We start from the raw sequence: 21,558 nt of genomic DNA, 5'->3' as shown, positions 1-21,558 counted from the left end.
TAACCCTCAGTGCCTCGGCATCACCGCACGGGGCACAGCGTGCAGAGCGCGGCCCGGCGCTGGGCAGAAGGACGAGGAGAACCCTGCCGTGCTGCAGCGATGGGACACAACGCGCCCTTAACGCGGCTCCCCGTGGCCGCGCGTGAGAGTGAATGCGTTCCTCCCAAACCCCTCTTCCCCCCTCCACGTCACCACCAGCGTTGCTCATTTGCTACCCGAGCTCTGTGGTCCCTCTCTGACCTTGCACGGGGAAGGTTTCTGCATTGCTATGCATTATGATTTCACAATTAGAGACACCCATGTGTGGAAGTTACAGGCGGAGGCGGCTGTTGGACAAACGCTCGGAGCCTCTGGTTTTATTTCCTTTCACGTAAATTTACTTTGAACCCTCGTTAAGATGATGGAGGCAAACGCTGCCATCCAGTTTTAAAACAGTTTGCTCTCAAGCCTTCACTCCTCTGCATACCAGCGGGCCGCCCAACCTGCCCAGCTCTGCTTCACGGTGCCTGATTGCAGCGTTAATTGGATCGAGGCTAAACGTAATTGTTTTTAACCAAGTGTTTCTGGTGAATGAAGAGGGGAGGTGTTTTGCCGCTGCTCATCTCTCTGCTTTCTTAACTCCCACCACCTCACGCAGGTGGAATTAGAAGGAGAACAGAAAAGGGCTCTTCGTGGAGCTCAGGCTGAGAGCAGTTCTCACCCCTTTGCCCGCGCTGTCCTTGCTCTGACCGTGTGGGTTTGGCACCGCTCCTCACTGCCTTCCTGTCTTTGGGATTCCCCGGATCTCTGCTGTCCCTTCTGGGAGCTGTCGGGGCCTTTCAGGTCTGCGGGCAGCAGTGGGGCAGCGGTGGGGCTGAGGTGCGGGAGGACGCGGTTGTGTTGGTGGCACCGCGGTGCTGCGCGCATCCCGGCCGCTCCTGCTCTGCCCTTCGTGCTTCTGCCGCAGAGACGCAGCCCTGGGACATCGGGCGCTGCCTGTGGGCACCCCGGGGATCCCTCCGTCCGTCCGTCCGTCTGCGCAGCTCGCTCTGTCTTTCCATTGTTCCAACGATCCCTTTTCCACACCCGGTGCCAAAGCCTCCCCACTCGCTCCCGCACGCGCCAGTATATTTAGCTGCCTCTGAGCCTCTACCTTTCCTTATATAGGAGAGGCCAAACGAATTTCGCACTCTCATTATTAATAGCCCGAGAGGAGCTCTTCGGAGGCTGCCAAAAATAGCAGCGCAGCCACCCGGGGCAGCCGCACCGCGGGGCGTGCATTGCCCGTCGGTGCCGGGATGGGCAGCACCGCGGGGTCCCCGTGCTGACCCCGCACAGAGGTAGGGCCGGGGGGGGATGAGCGGGGTGGGCAGAGCAGCATCGCTCTGCGCCGTGATCCTAAAAGCCCCGCCGTGCCGGGCTCAGCCGGGTGGTTCTGCCGGGGGTCCCCGTTCCGCTCGGGATCCCCGCGCCCACCGTGTCCGCATCCCCGCGGGGTCTGAGTTGCGAAGGCTGTCGCGCCCCGTGGGATCTCCGCGCCTCTGCTGGGCCAGGGCGAGGGCTGCGGGCGCTGCGGGACAACCGGGGGACGCGGGGGGAGGAGGAGGTGGCCGCGGCCCCGAGGGGGAGATGCTCGTCGTCGGACACAGCCGCATCCCGGCGGCCCAGCGCGGGGCGGGGAGGGGGCCGTGCCCGAAGGGGCTTCGCCTGAGCCCGGCGGCACCCGCAGCTCAGGCGGGGGCTGCATTAAATCCCTCCCTCCCTCCCTCCTCCCTCTCCGGTGAGGGAACTTCTCCAGCTGAACCGGAGGATGCTGCAAAGCTCCTGCGGACGAACCGGAGGAGTCCTATGGCAAAGTCACGGGGAGCGGCGTGCAGCTGGCGGGGACGCGGAGAGCCGCTGCCACCGGAGCTCCGCGCCGGGCGCCTCCAGGGCAGTGAGTGTTGGGGGGGGGGGGACAGGGAGGGAGTGGGCGCGGGGCGCTGCGGGGCTTTTCCTACTGCCGGCGTTTAACCTTCAGCGAGCGCCGCTGGAAGGCAGAACCGCGCGGGTGGGGATGCGGCCGCTGCTCGCAGCACCGCGGCTCTGCTGATGGCAGCTGGGTGGGCACAGCTCCGGGCTGAGGGGGGTTCCCGTGTGTAGGGCAGGAGGAGGAGTGGGGGTGGCCCTGGGTGGCTGGGGTACCACCGGGCGTGTGGTGCGAGGATGCCTGATGCTGCGGGATGGGATGGGATGGGATGGGATGGGATGGGATGCCCAACTCTCAGCCCAGCACATGGCGAAGCAGCATGGCACCGTGGGCCCCCAAATGCTCCATGGCCAAAGATAAGGGTGACAACCCCCCAGGTGGCAGCGTGCCCACAGCCCGGTTGTTGTGGGGCGATGCCCTGACTGAGCAGTGACATTTGGTGAGGCCACCAACACCGGGCGCGTGGTTGGGGCACAGCGTGCAAAAAAGATGCTTCCTTTTATAGCCAGGCCGGGGCTGTTTGGTGCTGTGTGAGCGTGTGGGACACCACGGGCAGCCCCAGCACCCCCCCGTGCCGCTGCCTCCCCCTGTCAGCCCGTTTTCCCTCATGCCTGGAACTGTGCAGGTATGGATGTGGGGGCTTTGGGGTGAGCGCAGTGCCGGGTGCTGCCCTGCAAGGTCACTGTGAGAGCTCGGCTGGGGGCTGCAGGGCTGAGCTGTGGGACGGAGCCGCGTGTGACCCCAGGGCTGGGGGACAGCAGCACTGCAGGGCTGGGAGATGTGCCTGGGGACACCTGGAGCTGATCTGTCTGAGATGAGATGGTTCTGACCCCACATCCTGATGGTGGGGGTTCAGCTGTGGGCAGAGCCGTGGGCTCACACTTCCCAAAACACCCCTGCAGCACAGCTCAGGGCTGGAAAAGCCAAAGGGGTAAAGCAGGGACATCCCTGCGGCGCAGCCACAGGATGCCCTCAGAATGCTTTTGGGGGCACTGGACTGCATCTCCAGCTGCCACCAGCTTGGTGACCCGGCCCCTGGGAGTCGTGTCCCCACGGTGTCTGTGGCTCTGGGCAGCCCCATGGCACTGGGGGGGATCAGGGCACCCCCAGGCTCTGCTGCTTTGGTTGTCTCTGGCTCCTGCAGAGCTGCAGCACACGGGGCGCTGAGTCACGGCAGCACTGGGTGCCCCTACAGCCCCGCAGAGGCTTCCTGTGCCCCCCTTGCCCCACAGGGCCTGTCTCTGTGTTCCCATGCAGTGCTCCAGCTCTGAGATTAGGGATAGGAAGGTCATTGGGGTCACAACACAGCCCAGCTGGTATCATATTCGTCCCCTCCCAGCACCATGGCCTGGCTGTGGTCACACTGCACTGGGTCTGCTGAGCCCCCTCCACCCCTCACTGTGGTTTCCAACTCCAGACACACTCCCAAATCCGCACACTGGGAGAGGTGCCCCCAGCCTGCTGTGCCAGGAGATGCTGTGGGGGACGAGGGCTCCTGCACGATCCCAGCCTTATAAAGGAGGGGATGCAGGTTGGTGCTGTGCCCCCGTCCCCGACTGCAGTGCAGTGAGGGGTGCTGGGGGGGGGGGGGGGGGCACTGTGAGCCAGCACAGCTGTGGGAAAGAGGGACCCTGGTAGGGCCTGGGGCGGGTTAATGAGTGCTTGGCTGCAGCTGGGTGCCATTGGGGTTTGGTGCTGATGAGTGGAGATGGGGAAGAGATGGAGCACACCTGGCAGGTTGGAGGTTGTGCTGGAAGCCCCCGTGGGCTGGGGCTGCCTCCAGGAGCAGCCCTGTGCCTGCTGCCTCTTCCTCTTCCTCCCAACCCTACATACTTCTTCATATGCCCATATGGAGTCGGCCGGCGTTATGGAATGTTAAGAAGTATGTATCCTTGGGCTGGGACCCCCGTGCTGGGACCCCATCACTTCCAGCAGCTCTGATGGCCTCTGCGGAGCGACGGAGCGGTGCGTCCCTGAGGCTGGTAAAAAGGAACCAGATCAACTACAACTGGATTTGGTCCCCTTCAACCAGCTGCAGTGGGGCACACAGTGACACGAGGCGGCAGGAGGTGACACGAGGCCTGGAGACACGGAGGGGACGCAGAGGGTAAGGAGGGGGCAATGGGGCGTGGGGAGGGCTGGGAAGGAGTGGGTTGGGGCGTTTTTCTGAAGCTGCTGAGCGGAGGGGGAGGAGCTGGGAACGTCCACCATTCCTCATCCAGAAGTGCAGAGCTTCACCGCTGTCAGACCTCAATAAAGCAACGATCGCAGACGGGAGGCTCTGACCCTCCGGCTCCTGCCTTTTGCCCCGTCCACCCCCGGCCGTGCGCTGCACTGCGAGGCGGCACCCAGCCCTGCCGCCACCCCCCGGCACAGCAATGTGAACAGGCATGGCAAGGGTTAAACGCTGGGCTCGATCCAGAAAACTTAGCAAAACCGAAAGCAAACAGACGGATTTCCTGGAAATTCACTTTCCTTACATCATCGCTTGTTTCCTCTCCCCTCCGCCCCCCCCGCCTCTTATCACAGCACGGGGATCGCTGCGCTCAGTGCTGGGCTCCCTGCTCCGCTGGTGTTTGGGTCCGTGGGTGCTCAGAGGTGCTGTGAGGATGTTACAGGCGGCAGGTACTGCGGGAAACGGGGCGGGAGGGGATTGAGGCTGCAGGGCTGCGAGAGCTGAGCAACGCTTTCTCTGCTTTCTTCCTCTTCAGCCGTGAAACCGATCATTCATGCCCTCGTGGGGTGCGGCGTTGCAACAGGTGAGGGCTGGCGGTGCGATGGGGGGAGCAGCAGCGGCTCGGGGCCGGGGCCATCGGCTGCCTCGTGGGATCGGGGCATCGCCGCCCCGCGGGATCCCGCAGCTCCGTCGGGCGCAGAGCCGGCAGGGCTGCGTTAACGCGGCGATGTCCCGGTGCAGGAGCGGTGCTCGTGGCCGTCCCGTTAACCATTTCGTCGCTGGGCTTCACGACTGCCGGCATCGCCGCGGACTCCATAGCCGCTAAGATGATGTCGGCTGCGGCCATCGCCAACGGCGGCGGAGTGGCTGCGGGCAGCATCGTGGCCGTGCTGCAGTCGGTCGGTGAGCGCGGGGCTGCGGGCCGGCTTCGTTCACCCGAAAGGTTGAGGGGTGGCACAAAGCCTGGGTGGAGGAAGGGATCGGTTTGGGGAAGGGATCCTGCGCTTTTGGACGCGCGCTCCGTGCCGCCCGGGTGCCGAGCGGGTCGGAGCTTCTCGGCTGCCTCCGCCCTGCGCTCGCATCTGCCGCTCTCCGTCCCTGCAGGAGCCGCCGGGCTTTCCATTGGTGTCAAACTCGGGTTGGCCTCCGTGTTCGGGCCGCTCGGTGCGCTGATCGGGTCGAAGATCCCTTAAAGGATGGATGGAGAAGCTCAGAAACGCCGAGAGACGGCGCGGCCGCCGCTGCGTGATCGCCAACGGGAGCGCATCGCACAGAACAATAAAGAGACGGCAGAGAAAACGAACTGGTGGCCGTGTGTGTCCTGGGGGGGACGGGAGGGCCGGGTTGGGGGCACGCAGGTCCTGCGGTGCAAGGAAATGGAAAAGGTGGGCGCAGGGCTCAGGGAGAGCCTCGTTATCCACGGTGTGGGGCAGGGAGCGGGGAGCTCTGCTGGAGGAGTGAAACAGCACGCAGGAAACGAGGCTGCACTCTCGGGTTGAGGTTAAAGATTTTTAATCACTTTTGCAGAATACAGATACGATTCCAACAAAAACTATTTTCTGGGGGGGGGGTCTCAGGAATTCACTTATTAATACCATACATTGAACTCTATAAATTCTCATATAAGAAAAAGAAGTCTTTTTCATATAGGTTATGATGCACTGGCGACCTATTTGAGTCTTGTGAAGTCAACGCTTTGCAGCTTTATAGCACCTTTCATCACGGGGCTGCAAAGCATCCTATGGAATTTAGCCTCATAATGCCCAAACGAGGTAGGAAAGTCTGGCCAATTTACAGAGGGGTGCAACCGAGGTACAGAGGGGCAAAGGAGCGCATGGGAGGCGTCACCCATTGCACAGCAGTGCTGTCAGGCCCTGGGCTGCAGAGGGGAGGGGGCAGAGCAGTGCTACCAAGCCCTGGGCGAGAGGGAGGAGCCCCTGTGGCTCTCAGAGGCCTTTCTGAGTGCTGTGCTTTGCCTTCCAGATAAACAGGGAGAGAAGGGTGAGGGGCTCCCACAGCTGGGTGTGACTGCAGTGCTGCCGAGCCATCTGTGCGCATGGGGGGCAGGTGGAGATTTGGTGCTTGATGCCTCGTCCAGCTCGAGAGCTTCCTGTGGCAATGCCCTCCTTCCCTCCAAGTGAATCATCACCACCTCCTGCACTCCTGGTTTTCCTTCAATGCAACCCCAATCTCTGCTGAGAAACCAGCAGCTCAGCTCAGCGACCCTTCCTGCAGATGCAGGACAGATGGAGCTGCAGTGCTGGGTGCAGGAAGGCTTTCTGTTCGTCCCAGCTGTGCCCTGTGCTCACATTCACCACCTCCTCCCAAAATTCTGCGCTGCTCACGGGGCTGAAAGGCCTCCCCCAGTCAGCAACTGAACCCAAAGGTTCTGCAGCACCCGGCCCCACGGCTCTGCTCTCTGCAGGAAGCAGGCAGGGGCTCAGTGCCCTTTCACTCTGCGTCTCCGAGGGGACGTGGCTTGGCTGGAGGTTACAGCCAGAGAAACCCAGAGCCTGCCTTCCTTCTCAAGCTGGCAGAGCAATTCCTATCGTAACTGAGCCGCTTTCTGCACCTCACTGCGACACCAAACGCCTCCAGGCTCCTCCATCCGCCCACAGACACCGGGCTGAGCACCTCTGAACCAACACTGCGAGCACCGACTGCTCTGCACGACCCCTGCGCTGCCGTTCCCTGCAGCAACACCCTCAGAAACGCCGCCTGTCCTCCCCAGCCAACAGCCACAGCGTCGCCTCTGTGCGCTGAGCCGCAGCCAGGCGGGTTGCAGCAGTGGAAGGCACGGGGATGGGGGAGGACAGCCACCAGCACGAGGCGTCGCCCTTCTTGCGCTCATCGTGGCTGTTTCTCTCCTCTCCAACACGAGGTTTTCCTCCCCCAAAGCTTACACCATCAATACACGGCGTTGCACGGCCAGCAGGGGATTCAGCTCTTGTCCCAAAGCGCCTCATCTGAGCGCTCAGAGCTCCAGCACTGCTGCGTCATCTCCGTACCTCGGACCTGCGTGACCGCGAAGGGCTGGGAGCCTCAGCACAGCGCCCAGGGCGGGTCTCAATCCGGAATGGAAACCGAAAGCATCTGTTCTGATCCTTGCACCACCCAGCAGCCCTGTCTGCCTCAGAGCCATGAGATAAAAGGAATTTTTTGCCATGGGGAACAACCGCCTTCAGCCAGCCACGCTTTTAGGGATTCACCTCTCCCTGCTGAGGGCAAATCCCTTCCATTCTAAGTACCTGGAAAAATAAAATCAACATAAGCAGAAGTGCTCACAAAAAAGCAACGGGCTCCAGACAGGGCAAACCGAATGCATTATGCAGCAGCTCCTGGCTCCTTCCCTCCTCCTGACACTGAGATTCAGACACAGCTCCATGCCACCAGTGCAGCCCGGGCTTCTTTCCACCCCCTACAGACCCAGCCATGCGGTCACTGAACTCCTTTTTCCCTGAAGCATCCCAGCACAAAACGCCGTGCCTGCGTTCAAACCACTGCAACACCGCCGTGGGGAGGGAAGGTCGGCGTTCAGAGCATGAAACCAACCTCCAACGAGCCTCCGAGCAGCCAGGGCAGCTTCTGCAACGGTACAGATGGACGACAGCCAAGGGAACCAGGATCCTGCCCAGGAGGGCAGAGCAGAGCAGGGCAGCACACACACACACACACAGTGGGCTTGGAGCAGACACAACCAGGGGCAGCTTTACTTTTCACATAAGTTTTCTGTATTAAAAAATACATCAGTGAAATCTGTTACAGGCAAGGGACAGGACTACCGAGTTTACACGACGTCAATAGGCTACTTTTCTGATTTTATTATTTTTTCTTGTTAAATTACTTTTGTTACCTCTAAAAAAAAAAATAATTAAAAAAAAAAGACAACGACCAACAAACGAAAAACGAAACAAAAAAGAAAAGGTAACGAAAGGCTGTCGATTTTCACCTCTTGAAATTGTAGTGACGAGATCAAATGTCAGACCCCTGTTTTACAGCAGATGGACAGCTGACCAGAACTAGAGAAAACCCACACCGTTCTCTTCTGCAAAGTTTGGGTTTCCAATGGATTTGTGGTCGCTAAGTCATCAGAAACACACAGCTATGCATGGAGGCACGGACAGCATCTGATGAGGTCCTGTCCTCTCAGCACAAGGTGGGAGCTCTTCTCTTCAAAGCCAAGCCTCCAGAAAGGCTTCCTGACTTCCCAGCATCACACCTCTGCACCTCCCTGCGTGGGGTGGGAAAGACACACAGGGCTGCTGGCTGCCACAGTTCTGCTGTCAGAAGTAATACTGCGTCCTTCGCACAACACTGCACTGCAAGGGTGGAAAGAGAAAGAGTGCACGTCCCTTTGTCCGAGTAACCCTGGGGATTTGCCCTCTGAAATAACCAAAACCACAGGAGTGGGGAGAGAGGAGAAAGGAAAGCTGCCTCAAGGGGAAAAAAAAACGTCCACGCACCTCAGTATTTGCTAGATTAGAATCGACAGCCTGCAGAGCTGGGGGCAGGTAAAGGATCTGCTGCTCCTGCCCCACGGCTGCCCCCTCCCATAGGGAACCCAGAGGCGATGCTCTCAGCTCTGACCTACAGCACTGTGCACAGCTCGGCTGGGAGCTGCTGCCCTGGGCTGACAGCAAGGCTGGCACCGCAGCCACGGCTTCAGCAGCTCCCTGCTGTGCCCTCAGCCTCTGCCTGCCAGCGTTTGATCCCGGCTTTACAAAACATTACAAAAGCTTGTTGGTGTTTGTCACGGAAGTCGCCTGGTTCTCTCCATACCACCAAATCCTCTCCTGTTCCCGTGAAGACCTCCAAGATCTCCACTGTTCTTTGGCAGCAAGGACTGCCAGCCAGCAGGCTGAGAGGTGACGTGAGCCACAGCCTGACACCTTATGGGAGATGTTCCACGACCATTTTCCTTTAAAAAAAAATCTCTTTTTTTTTTTTTTTTTTTTTTTTTTTTTTCTTTTTTAAACCCTACACAGATAAAGGATTTATGCACCACTCAAACAGGTTAGTTCAACTTGTATTTGTTCAGAGGATTCGTGGCTGCCTGCCACAGGACGTTGCTTCTTGCAGCTTATGGAGCTTGTCTCCTTCCAGTTCCAGTTTGTACATCCGCTGTGGTTCCAAATATGCCTGTAGGTGACACCATCCTGGCTGATTTCATACACATTTTCCAAAAGCTGGACGTATTCACAGTTTGGTGCTTCCGATGCATTCAAAGGAAAACATCCCACTTCAGTTAGTCTGATAACTCAATATCAGAATCTTCTGATTTGACTTTGGCAAGTTCTTCGTGTACCTCCCTCACCATAAGAATGCGAGTTAACATGATGTCCAAAGTCCCTGGGTCTATGGGCAATGTGGAATACCACATGGGGCTGTTGGGTACACAGGAGCGCTCGGGCTGAAGGTAAAACACATCACTTCTCTGCTTCACACTTTCAGAGCTGTCAACGGAAAAAGAAAACACATCACAGAAGGCAGCTTTAAAAGCCTCACTCAGAAAAAAGCCACGGAGAAACAACAAGGAAAACGGGAGTCACACTGAGGTCACAACACTGCCGTTGAAGCAGTACAATCAGAATCTTTCTGTTAGGGGATTGGTTTCCCCTCTTCAGCTCTGTGGACATTTAAGCTGTTCCCAAGCTCTTGGCTCCAGCTGCTTACAAAGAAACAAAGACTTCAGTGACTTCTCTTCTGCAGCTCTTCAGCTGCAGTGTCATCCACACCAACCATCCAACACCGGAGTCTTTGTGTGACTGACAGAAGTGCCTGCCATTCCATCTCTAAACAAAACCTTCCATCCCTCCGTTCCACAGCTCTGGGACAATAAATGTGGAAGGAGCAGCAGAACTCAAGCCCAGCCTGCTTCTCCTGCTGCAGAATGGGAGCTCTTGTGCTTGGCAAACTGACCATCAGATCTCCGTGCTGGAAGGAAGGGACAAAGTCCTCCAGAGCAAGGATCCCTCCTGCTTGGCCTTGGTGCTTTCACATCAGAACAGCAAAGCGAACTCACTGCAGCTCGTGCCGCTGCAGGGCTCTGCAGGAGCTGATATTCCTTGAGGAACATGGAAATCCTTCTCAGCCCAAGGACAGCTAACATCTTCTAAAGCTATGCAAGCAAATACAAGGAAGATACAACAGAGTCGGGGCAGCTGCGAGGCACAAACAGAGCCATGGGACTCTGCAGGAAGCTCACCAGGTGCATTTTGGAGGGTGATTTATTTGAGTTGCAGCTGACACCAGTGAGATCCTGTTCCATTCTGTTGGTGTCTTTTCTTTGAGGGACACCACGCCCCACCTGCTCTCAGATCTACCTAAAGTTGATACCAAGCAGGAAAGGCAAAATGATTTGTGTCTGTGTCCTTGCTGGTCTCTAACTGCTAAATAAAAATTAATCTCACATCTCAGCAAGCAAGAGCCATCACCACTTTTGCCTAAATGACACTTTTCCTACCCTCTTTCACAAAGAACAAGATGTCTGAGGAGAGTCACTGCCTGAATTCCTGTTCTGATCTAGGTGCAGATCAAAGGTGAAGTTCTATCACTTACCATTTTGACAAGTAAAATTCATAGAGTCGCACCGGACACCTCAGGGGGTTATCTGCATTTTCAGCCATTTCCACTGCTGTTGAAATCTCCTCATCTTCTCCACGTTTCCTTTTGCCTACAGACAGTTTATCTGGACACACAAAAATGGCATCGCTCGAGTTCAGAGAAGAGCAGCACATGGAAGGTTACACAGAGCTCAGCACCAGCCTGACTGGACTCTGCAACACCTCGAAACACATTGCTTGAGGTGGCTGCCTTCAAACTGTTTCTCTTTAAATCATCCCAGAGTGAAGGAAAAAGTGCAAGATAACAGCAGAAACCAAACTACCCACGGCTCTGCTTATTCTATGCTTTTCTCCCCTGCCCTTTTCAAATGAGGAGGAGATCATAGAAACATGATTGCAGAAACTGAAGTGATCACAAAGCATCCACTCACCTGATTCTACCTCTTGTTTTTGAAAGGGTGGGAAAAAACGTAAATATGTTGTCTTAGTATTGTACTTCAGGGTCCTGGTCCTCCTCATGACGTGGGCAAAGGACAGCTTCAGGTGCTCACTGACATTCTTTAGTTGAAAGTATTTGGTGTTGAAGAATAGCAGCGTGTTCAGTAAAACTATGGGGGAATATGCACCCAGTTGCTTACACTCCCACAAGTGTTCCTCTTCTATTCTTGAGAACATATAACCTAGAAACAATGTGCAGAGAAAGAAGAAGTGTCACCTGTGTAATTTTAGGACAGCTCCTCATGCTCAGTTACAAAGGAATGTAATGGCTTTTACAGGCTGCTGGCCATCTAAGAGATTTTCCCTATCTTCCCAAAGCAAACCCTCATACATGAGCAGAGCAGGACACAGAAATGAGTAAAATTACATTGGCAGATTCTGTCAGAGATGAATTAAGTCTTCTTCCAGCTAACTTTGTACATGAACCAACTGTGCATTCCAACAAAATCAGATCTATCACAGGTAACTGCAACATAAAACCAAGAGCACTGCATGCAAGGACATAGAGGGAGTGTGGAGAGCCAAGCTGTGGAACAGCACCATCTTCAACACCTGATGAATGGACAAAGGCATACAAAGGAAGATTACAGACATCAGCAGAACCTCGCTCAGTTTTAATTGCATTAAATCAGCTGACTGCAGGAACATCCAGCTCCTGGGACATGGAGCACGGGTTTAAAATACCCCATCTCTATACACAGATCACCCAGTTTTATCATCCTAAGTTAGGAAGGAGAAATTGAGGCTGATGAAAGATTTGTTCTGCAAGAAAACTCCACTGTACACAGCTGCCTATAAGTAATTGGGTTATTTCTGCACCAACAGGGAGTTGTAAACAAAAAGCCAGTTTCAGATCCATCTATGGAGCTGTTGGTATCACTCATGTTTTGGTGGCAATCTGAAAAAAAGATCTTACATCTTCATATTGCTTCTGACCACCTTCATAAACTGCATGAATATCCTTCAAGGACAATTAATGATATCTGCAGGATTGGGGAACTCTTAATGCGATTGAGGTGAGAAGAACTTGGAGCCAAGGAGTTGAGACAAGGCTCCAAGGATCTCCTCAGACGATCCTGATTGATCAGAAGTATTTCCAGTACTGATGTGGAAACACTTCTGCAGCTCCACTCCAAGCAACTCATCTCAAACACTGCACACAATTCTGCATTCAAAAAGATCAGCTCAAACTTGAGCAAAGAGAACCAGCACACTGACTGCAGGAGTGGGAAGCCTTTAAAGGGGCTGAGAGATCGATCAAAGGAGGGAAAGGAATCTTTAAGTGAAACCCATAACTGGTAGAGACAGACACACAATCCATGATTCTAGTCTACCACAAACAACTGCATGGTGGAGAAAGAGGAGACTAATGTGAATGCCTCAGATCACACCCTTCTTCATGGCACTGAGAAAAATACTCATAATAAGGCTTTGTCATGCAGCTACACGAAATAAAATAATTGTCCTACCATTTGGAAGAATTGTAGGTTCCCAGATTTTCAAAAGTTTTGTAAGTTCAATCATAAACCTGGAATAGGGCTCGGTAAAAATGTTATCTATTCTACCATTCTCAAACAGGTACTACGAGAGAAAAAAAGGAAGACATGTAATTTATGAATACACAACATTGCAGAGATACAGGACATCAGATGCTTCACCCTTCCTACGTCTGAGTGTCTTATGGTCCAAAATGAAATCTTCAGTAAGATACCACATCAGATTTTCTGCACGGACTGGGATTTCCTTGGTATGAAATGAGAGATCTAGGCCAGAATCATTTTCATTATTCCCAGCTCTAGAGCTCTCTTCTGCAAAAAATCACCATCCTCTAGGTATTAAAATATTCTTGAAAAAGCAGCCCAGCAGATTGAGCTGCTGAAATAGAGCTAGGGAATGAGCACAGCCTTTGCCAGGCAATCTCTTCCATGTAAACTCACATCTCAGAAGAGCACTGTGCAGCTATTTTAGATCTACAGCATTCAACCACAAATCAAATTCTTCTGAGGAACCTCAGGTTACTACAATTCTTTCCTATACATTAAAGGGGTAAATACAGTCCCAAACCTACAGATTTGTGTCAAGCCCTCCACGTCACATTCCTCCCAAGTACAGAAGAGGTTTGTTTACTCTGATCAAAAAACAAATTAGTAGAGTAAGAGATTAAGCCACACTAAGAAAGAAGCACAAAAAGATACGTTCTCACCTCTACAAAAAACAAGCAGCTACTTGAGACTATGGGTACGAAGCCTAGAAGGCCACTACAAGTTTGTATGCTCTCTGCAGCACCCTGATTGTGGTTTACCTGCTGAATTCCAAGGCACAAGTATAAGATGCTGTCAGGATCGTATTTTTCTCCGTTCGGTCTCCGCACCTCTTGAATAAATTGGCACAGGCCAAAGCTCAGCTCAGCAAAAGTGCACGAGAGAATGTCCTCCTTGAGCTTCACAGGACGAACTGCGGTGAGGAACACGATTAAAGAAATATCTTTATTCCAGAGATTAAATCTTTACACTTAAACACCAGGGGGTTCACTGCATCCAAGATCTGGTGCAGCAATGGTAACTGCACTTGGGCTGGCATAGCAGGGTTGGCAAATCCTTCACAGCTGGACTCAGGGGAACCTTGAGTGAGAAAAGGATCCTGAATATTTCCTAGTAGTTCTGGGCACGAGCTGAGCACAGAGAATTCGACTCCTTAAAGGGAAAAGGAATGGAGAATTTACAGGGCTGTGAGATTCAGAAAATGAAGCAGCACAGAGAATCCATCAAAGAACCTGCAGTGAAATGACTGCTTGGCCACTCCACACTGCTGAGCGACTGCCTGGGGCTGAGCAGGGAACCTTGCTGTGGGGATTGCTATCGTTTCCTGGAGCTGTTGGGAACCTTTGTTTTCTTAGCTATGAGAAAAGCCCACCATTCATGTGATTAAAACAAAAAACAGCTGCTCTCGTGTAATGACAGAGGAGAAAGCAGAGCTCATTCTAAACAGCATTTTCCCTTTTGGGATCTTTCTTATATAAGCTCTGCCACACCTACATCTATGCACTGCAGAAGCATTTAATACTGCCTGTTCTCTTCCCCACTGTCCTCAAAAAGCTCAGTTACAAAACTAAATCAAATTCTCTGCTGCATTCTGAAAACTTGCCCACAAAACATTCAGTGTGAGCATGTAAGACAGACTTGAGACCAGGGAAAAGGGGAGTCAGACAGTGCCAAACCCCAGGAGCGGGGCTGTGCTTTTGTACAAGAACTAAAACCCAAAAAACATCCATAATTAGAAAAACAAGCAGAAGTGACATTTATATTGTCATTATTATCTATCACCCCAGTGAGACCCAAGGAACAATTCATACCTTTTAAAGGTACTTTCAGGCAGAGTGCAGCACAGAATGGGTGCACTTGTGGAAGGTTTGTTTCCAGCAGCTCAGAAAGAACACTGTGGTGCACAGCTTTTTACAGCAAACACCGATGCTGACAAATACTTTGTGAATGTATGAGCTACAGATGGAAAGACAGGGCCAAGTCTGTGTAGTCAGCTTGTAAGTGTGGTCTACTAACAGCTTAGTAAGGGCTTTGCAGCTGCATAGAACAGCTGTTCTAGAAGTGAAGAATTAGTGCATGCAAACGAACACACACGTGAGGTTAAAAGACCAACATTTCGTGTTGAAATCTGGTATTTCAGAGCCTGCTTTGAAAGGTAATGGATCAACTAAGAAAGCAATGGCTGAGATTTTTAAATGCAAGATGCTCTGAAAACTTTTGTCTACTTATGGCTATTTTAAAACTGAATTTTGTCTTGACAAACATATTATACCGAGTTATTCAGCCAATTATTCCTGTTTACCTGAAAACTTCAGGTCCCCTTGTTCCTCCTGTGCATTTTTCCATTGGACCCAGTTCTTCCAGGCATTCACCCCATACATGTACTTCAGGGTCATCCCAGAAACAGAGCATCCTGGGTAGGAGCCCTGCATCAGATTGCGGGGCTCTGCAGCAACTACAGACTTCTTTCGTCCCTACAGGAAAACAAAGCAAGTAAAGCAAATAAAAGCTTAGCAAGCACTTCATCCATGGATGCTTCACTTCACCTCGTATAAAGAGAGCAATAAACTGACATGGTAACAAAATGCTACTCCCATGAGAGGAGGTGAAGGTATACACACGCATTTTTTAACATGCAGGGAAGAGAAGAAAGTATTTATCATGAAGAACAGGAAAAAACGCCGTGTAGCTAAACTGAATTCTCACTTCCACCCTGGCTCAATACTTTGTTTGTACTTCCAGGGGTTCATCTAGCATTACTGCTGTAAGTGCAAGGCATTAACACTCCAGAGGACTTTCTTACCCGTCTTTTTGGCTGGGGGAAGCCATCTCTGTGCCTCCGTCTTGCTCGTGAACGCGAATGCAAACCCAGTCCCTTACTGAGAGGGTCAAATGAGTCTGAAGTCAAATCAACACCATTAAGAATTTAAATTATATGATTTAACAAGCCTGAGAAGAAGCGTCACATAAAATACTAAGTACCCCAGCAACTCCAATTACATCTGTATATTCATGTAATACTTTATGACTGAACAACTGGGCAATAAATGCACTCAGAAGAAAAAGCCCCACCCCCAAACAGTGGCTGCATTCATCCAGATGAACTGATATTCTTTTGCACCACTAACATGGATTACAGCTAGGAACAAAACTGATACATTGAAGAGAGTCAGGCAAGAATACGTGCTACTCTCAACAGTGGTTCTGTAAGATGCTGTCTGTAAAGATAGCAATAATATTTTAAAAACACAGTAAATTTTAGTAGAGCTGACATATTGCTTCTGCTTTCAATATCCAGTTTAACTGAATGAAAACATAAACCCCCTCTTAAGCAGACAACGTTGACTCAAAGCTGTGTGTATTTTTCTTAGTGTTATACAGACCTGATGGAAAATCTGCCTCCAGGTCCTGTTCCACTTCACCTTTGGAGATCTGCTTGGGTTCTGGATCTGGTTCTGGCAGGGCGTTTGATCGTAAGGCATAGTGATTCAACTCTTCTTCCCAGCTGTGTGGAGTGGATACTGCTTCTGATTCTAGATCTCCACTGTAAGTGCTACCTTGGTCTGTAATGAGAGCAATCAGATATACCACGTGCTACAGGAAAGGACAGACAAAAAGGAGGCTTTGAAGATATGTCTGGATCAAAGTCCCTTTGCAAGAAAAAGTCAAACTGACCTTTCTCAAACATCTTGGGGTCCAGGAAGAGCTCATGCTCAGATGTTTGAGAGCCTTTAGAGAAAGAAGGAAACTTTCATCTACAAATGATTTACAGCCTACACAACTAATACACTATTGTGAATGCCAAAAAAATACATGTATGAGGTCACAGTGCTTCCACACCTTACCCCCCACAACAGTTTTATCACAGCTCTCTCCTAGCTCACGCTGTTATGGGAGAAAAAGAATTAACCCATGTTCTATTTTCATCCCTCCATATTTGTCACTGGCAGTCATCTGCAGGCAAATGCAGTATTTTGTTCATTTCTTTTCAGCTTGCTCCACTTCTGTTGCATAGTATGACTGCTTTCCAACACATTCTAACCCACATCACCCTTCAGGAATCCACCATAACAAGCCTGACAGGAAAATATTCTTGAAAAGCAGCTGCTCTGCCTTCTTGATTTTGTCTCCTGCCAGTGCATGATGTACTGGTCTGGAGATTACTTCCACTAGCAACCTGTTACTGCCAACGTAAGTTAAATCAGCACCTAGGATTGAGGAAAAGGAATGCAAAGACACATAAAGCTCTGCAGATAACAGAGGCTACACACCCATTTCTCTGCCTATTTACCATGAGGAGAGGACCCCTCTATCTCACTGCATTTAGTTCCCTTTTAAAAGCACCACATACCACCATGAGAGTGTGTTTTGTCTTTCTCCTCATCTTCTGCAATCATTTCTGCCATCTGAAGGAGATCTGCTTCAAATGGACTTATGGGAATCTTCTCTTTGATATCCTGAATTGTTTCAAGGATCTTATCAGCATTATCCAAAGTAGTTGGGAAAGGCATGGGAACTGGTACCTACACAGACATGCAGAAATTATTAGAGATTGTTTGGGATGAAGGGAAGCAGCAAACACACAAGGGAGATTCTACTTATTTAATCTTACTTACACACTTTTAGAACTACACGTAATTTTAAATAACTCCAGGACAAAAAAGCCCTTGTCATCTCTGCAATTACCCTATGAATTGGTGTTTTGACATAATGAAGCTAAGTAGGTGATAAGGAAATGGCTTCACAGACTCCAAATACCACTCATGTGTCTAATCAGAAAGCCCAGTCACACAGCTCTTAATCAAAACCAAAACTGCAAACCAGTTCTTCAGTGAACGTGAGCATAACTTACAGGTACTGGCATCCCAAGTGGAACTGGTGTGTACTGTGTGTAGAGGTGGAGGGGTACTGGCACAAACACTGGTACAGGAACAGGTACCACAATGATTTTGGGTTGAACTTCTTCTTCCTCTGTTACATTAAAAACAAAACAAAAATTGTGTGACCATGAGACCCTCACACACTTCAGAGTGTCCACCACAACTGCTTGGTGTTCCACTAGTAGTGACTTCTGCTTGTCACTCAATGGGCACAGCACATCTTTGCTCACAGTCATCTCGCACGTCAGCACTGCTGGAACAAACAGTGACAGAACAGTTTGGAAATAAGCAGCACAGTGACCAAATACATGAATGGTGGAAAGGAAGGGAGAGGAAATAAATGCTATGGTCTGCAGCCAAATAAATGCTATTACAGTCATCTCACAGCTAATTACAAGACCGTAGGAAAAGACTACTAAGTCTGTTGCATAAATCACACACGCTGACTGCACTACAGGCTTCTATAAAATGGGTTGGAGATTAAACACATACCTGTCTGGCATTCTTTATTTTGTGTATGAGGTTTGCATGAGGTGGCCTTAGTCTGTGTGATTGGCTTGCACAACAATGCTTTGTTTTTCAGAAGCCTAGGTGGCTGTGAAGATGGCAGTTTCAGGGCATCTGTCTGAGTGCTTGCCTGTTTGGAAAAATATAAATGAGGGCACAGTCAGCATTGGTTGCAGTATGATATTGTAAGATTCATACTTGTCCTCTGCTAGGAAATGTTGAACAATTTCAAACTGTCTTTATTAACTAAATTTACAAGCTCCCATTAAATAGCTTGCTATTTGGTGTTTTTTTGGTGTGATCCATTTGGTGTTTTCTGCACTTCACATCAACTTATTTTACTGCAAAGCAAAAAACAGATCTCAGAGGGTATTTGGTTTCTGTAGTCAAACCTCTATAAACTTCTTTTTTATCAGCAGTAGAATTTTAAGATCAGCACTTAAGATACTCCTGATGACAAAAATACTGGCTGATACATATACTCAAAAAACCTTCAGTAAATCAATGTGAAATCACTGCAAAGGAATAGAAAAAAATGGAACACAAACGCTGGCAGTATCACTTCCTAATTATACACAGACTGACTTTTTATGCTTGCATTAATTTTGTGCTCTGCCAACAGTGATTTCCAGTCATGCGTTCATACAACACGATCTGTTTCATTACAAAAAAATGATACTCTAATCCATAAATTACCCTCCAGATAGAAGGAAGGATGCCAATCTCCCAGAAACAACAAGCTACCTAACAAAATCTTCCTAATTTAAGAGAGTTCCAAGATGTACACCACCTACCTCAAAGAGCCCAAGAACAGGAACTCTAGGAGTTAGTCACATATAAGAAGTGACAGCCGTTCCCCATAGCTTCACTACCACACTACAAAGGAGTGGGGAAGAACAGCTAAGCTGCAAGAGGTGGATAACATCAGTCCCAGCAGCCCATGCTGGTTTCCTTCTTCCACAGCAGCCCTCCTGACATCACATCCCACCTCTGGCCACAAAAATTAGCCTTCAGTACAAAAGCCATGCACAAAGTGCTTGAGAGCTGCTGCCATCTCAAGAGCCACAGTCTGATAAGCCTTGCCAAGCCATCAAATCAACCCGTCACTGTACACATGAGAACTTCTACATCACACATTTTTAAAAATGGATAAGGTGTGTAACTGCAAGCTGGATGAATCTTAAATGTCAGTCAGAACCAGGAAAAATAGTTACAAAATTAAGGTGCTAAATATTGGATACTTTACTTGTTATTGATACAATCTGGACGAAAGTGAGAAAAATAGTCTCTTGTAAAACTTACATCTCCTATTATTTTTGCTGTCACTGTAGGGACTGCTCCTGTGGATAAAAAAAAGCAACACACAGGATTAGTCTGTGCACTTATCAAGGACCACAGCCCACACTCTGCCAGGTGGGGAAAAAGAATTTCCTTTAACCTCATTCCCCACTGCAAGTGAACAGACCTACGTCAGTATTTACATGTAGGTAAAGGAGAGACAAGACAGCAACCCTCAGCAAAGACACGAAGCATAATGAAGAAGCCGTTGTCCTCAGTGGAAAAGACCCCTGAACAAATACAAATATGCAGGAATAGAGATTTAAAAATAGAGAAATCAACTGTAACAGTCCTACCCTGTAAAACATTGTTGGAGTTAACCGTAGGCTGGGCAGCAGGGGTGCTCGCAAGGGACACCACATTTGCTATGACTGGGGTTGAGTCCTTCCTCAAAGAAGGAGGGCCTGACGAGGAAGCTGGTGCTGTAGAAGGGTTTGCTGGATGGAACGAACAGAAGAAAACAGCAGTAAGCAATATGATGGGAGACACAACGGCGTTTCTGAAACAACATCCACCCTCCGGATTTATCTCCAGATGAAAAAGCCTGCTTTATGAGGAGAGTGTGTCAAACTGGAGGATTCCAGCTCAAATAGAAGTTGGATCCATAAGCAAACTTCAGCTGTTTTCAATTCACTGAGGCTTTTCAGAAGTTTATCACAGTATGAAAGCAGTTTTCTGTCTCTAGTAGCACGTCTCTTAGAGCAGCACTGAGCAGACAACAGAAGCAGGTGTCCCACTGTGCTCAGCACCATCCTCAAGATCCTAACAAATGATGAATGGGGTGGATTTTACGACACTCTTGCAGAGGAACTTTTAGGTTCTTCCTACTTAAAAGCATCACGATTGCATTTCGTGACAAATACTGTTCTCAGCCACTTCCTTGCTAACAGCCAAGCATACTGATAAAAATCAGGAGTGTCACACAGTCTAATTACGGCCTGAAGGCAAAAAGTTACTTTTATATTACTCTTAGTCAAAGAAAACAATCCCCACCAAGCGAAGCAGGAGCACAGAACTCAATATAGTATGGCCTGGTGCATACTATAAACTGTCAGTTAATATTCTTTATTGCTTAATGGGTACCTTACTGTTGCAGTCACCATCACTCTCTGGGAGAACATGCCCCTCTTTAGGATCAGTGCTATTTCTGCCCTTTGTTTCGCTTCCTCTTCCTGTCTTTGTGCGCCTTTCTTCCTTTCTTCCCTTTGCATTTCATTCCCTACAGAAACTCACAGTTCCTATTCCTGTGGGCTTCACTCCCACCCTCCTCCCCATTCCACCTGCTGAAATAATGAGCAACAAAACAGCTACAGCATACATTAACCTCAGAACTGATACTCGAAGAATCAACACTTAATGACACAGAAAATGCAAGTCTTCAACGCCTACTGACAACACAGAACCAGCAACAAGTCGTACATCAAAACAAACATTTACAGCCACTAAACCTAAGCACTTATCCGCTTGACTTTCCTTGTTAAATGAACATTAACATTCTCCTTTATCTCTGCCTTACCAAGTACAGGAAGCTGAGTATTTATCATGCCTTCAACAGATATCAGTACATTTCAGCCTATTGAAATGGGCTTCCTTTTTTAGGAAAGCAGATAAAAAGTAAGTGCTTATGTTTAATACCAAAAATCAAAATACAGGTTTGCTTCATGAACAACATCATTTCATACCTATGGAAGTTTGAAACTTCCTGAAGTAAAAGACATATCTTAAACTGAGCCCATTCAATTACAATGGACAAGCACCCCAATAGAGGGCTGTAAAAATTCACTAAATGGATTTTCCAAAGAAACATTCCTATCATTATCACACACATTAAGAGGTAATGCTGGCCACATCCCGTTTTACCTGTGTTGTTTGAGGCTGGAAGGTCAGAAGTACGTTGCTGCTTACAGAACATCAGAATACAAAGCAGATTGCAAAAATGTTTCACATCTCCTTGCCATTTCAGAGACTCGCTCAGTTTACCTTGTCTCTTACAACCATCACACTTTGCCATCTGGGACAACAGAGAGAGAGAAATTAAACGTGTGTGTTAAAGGCAACAAAGCGTGTATGCAAACCAACCTCTTCACAACACGCTCAGCAAACACGG

The 21,558-nt window shown here is 50.0% G+C and overlaps 2 protein-coding genes across 9 annotated transcripts in view; one reads left to right on the top strand and one right to left on the bottom strand.

Annotated features, from left to right (window-relative positions):
• Positions 1 to 4,294: 4,294 nt before the first annotated feature.
• LOC122168584 (interferon alpha-inducible protein 27-like protein 2) lies at positions 4,295 to 5,427 on the top strand. Its single transcript, XM_042834055.1, has 4 exons — positions 4,295 to 4,573; positions 4,660 to 4,707; positions 4,866 to 5,027; positions 5,229 to 5,427. The coding sequence occupies exons 1-4, from the start codon at positions 4,339 to 4,341 to the stop codon at positions 5,315 to 5,317; spliced, it is 534 nt and encodes a 177-aa protein (XP_042689989.1). The 5' UTR covers positions 4,295 to 4,338; the 3' UTR covers positions 5,318 to 5,427.
• Positions 5,428 to 7,832: 2,405 nt separating this feature from the next.
• ZMYM4 (zinc finger MYM-type containing 4) overlaps positions 7,833 to 21,558 on the bottom strand; it is a 34,171-nt gene continuing 20,445 nt past the window's right edge. For 5 of the 8 annotated variants that reach the window (XM_042833859.1, XM_042833860.1, XM_042833864.1 and 2 more), the window contains 15 exons: positions 21,312 to 21,462; positions 19,748 to 19,888; positions 19,416 to 19,453; positions 18,099 to 18,243; positions 17,579 to 17,697; positions 17,078 to 17,249; positions 16,402 to 16,455; positions 16,110 to 16,289; positions 15,530 to 15,624; positions 15,029 to 15,200; positions 13,488 to 13,639; positions 12,655 to 12,766; positions 11,119 to 11,367; positions 10,683 to 10,812; positions 7,833 to 9,577 (listed from right to left, as the gene is read on the bottom strand). In XM_042833859.1, coding sequence (XP_042689793.1) covers positions 9,370 to 9,577; positions 10,683 to 10,812; positions 11,119 to 11,367; positions 12,655 to 12,766; positions 13,488 to 13,639; positions 15,029 to 15,200; positions 15,530 to 15,624; positions 16,110 to 16,289; positions 16,402 to 16,455; positions 17,078 to 17,249; positions 17,579 to 17,697; positions 18,099 to 18,243; positions 19,416 to 19,453; positions 19,748 to 19,888; positions 21,312 to 21,462 — 2,118 coding nt within the window. In that variant the 3' untranslated portion in view covers positions 7,833 to 9,369. Of the gene's footprint in view, positions 9,578 to 10,682; positions 10,813 to 11,118; positions 11,368 to 12,654; positions 12,767 to 13,487; positions 13,642 to 13,784; positions 13,879 to 15,028; positions 15,201 to 15,529; positions 15,625 to 16,109; positions 16,290 to 16,401; positions 16,456 to 17,077; positions 17,250 to 17,578; positions 17,698 to 18,098; positions 18,244 to 19,415; positions 19,454 to 19,747; positions 19,889 to 21,311; positions 21,463 to 21,558 lie in introns of those variants that run through there. The other 3 variants (XM_042833866.1, XM_042833861.1, XM_042833865.1) reach the window with 3 other exon arrangements.

Source organism: Centrocercus urophasianus, unplaced genomic scaffold (genome assembly GCF_019232065.1).
Source record: "Centrocercus urophasianus isolate 14NV4802_14NV808 unplaced genomic scaffold, USGS_Curo_1.0 seq_43, whole genome shotgun sequence".
In the NCBI taxonomy this organism is placed as follows: domain Eukaryota; kingdom Metazoa; phylum Chordata; class Aves; order Galliformes; family Phasianidae; genus Centrocercus; species Centrocercus urophasianus.
The sequence above is the reverse complement of the archived record's forward strand: the minus strand, read 5'-3'. Positions and strand labels throughout refer to the sequence as shown.

What these genes read in the sequence shown, in the direction of transcription:
- LOC122168584 (XM_042834055.1), top strand. Translation starts at nt 4,339, where the DNA reads ATGGCAAGGGTTAAACGCTGGGCTCGATCCAGAAAACTTAGCAAAACC. An exon ending in GAGGATGTTACAGGCGGCAG is followed by an intron (nt 4,574 to 4,659) that starts GTACTGCGGGAA and finishes CTTCCTCTTCAG; the next exon opens with CCGTGAAACCGATCATTCAT. An exon ending in GGCCGTGCTGCAGTCGGTCG is followed by an intron (nt 5,028 to 5,228) that starts GTGAGCGCGGGG and finishes CCGTCCCTGCAG; the next exon opens with GAGCCGCCGGGCTTTCCATT.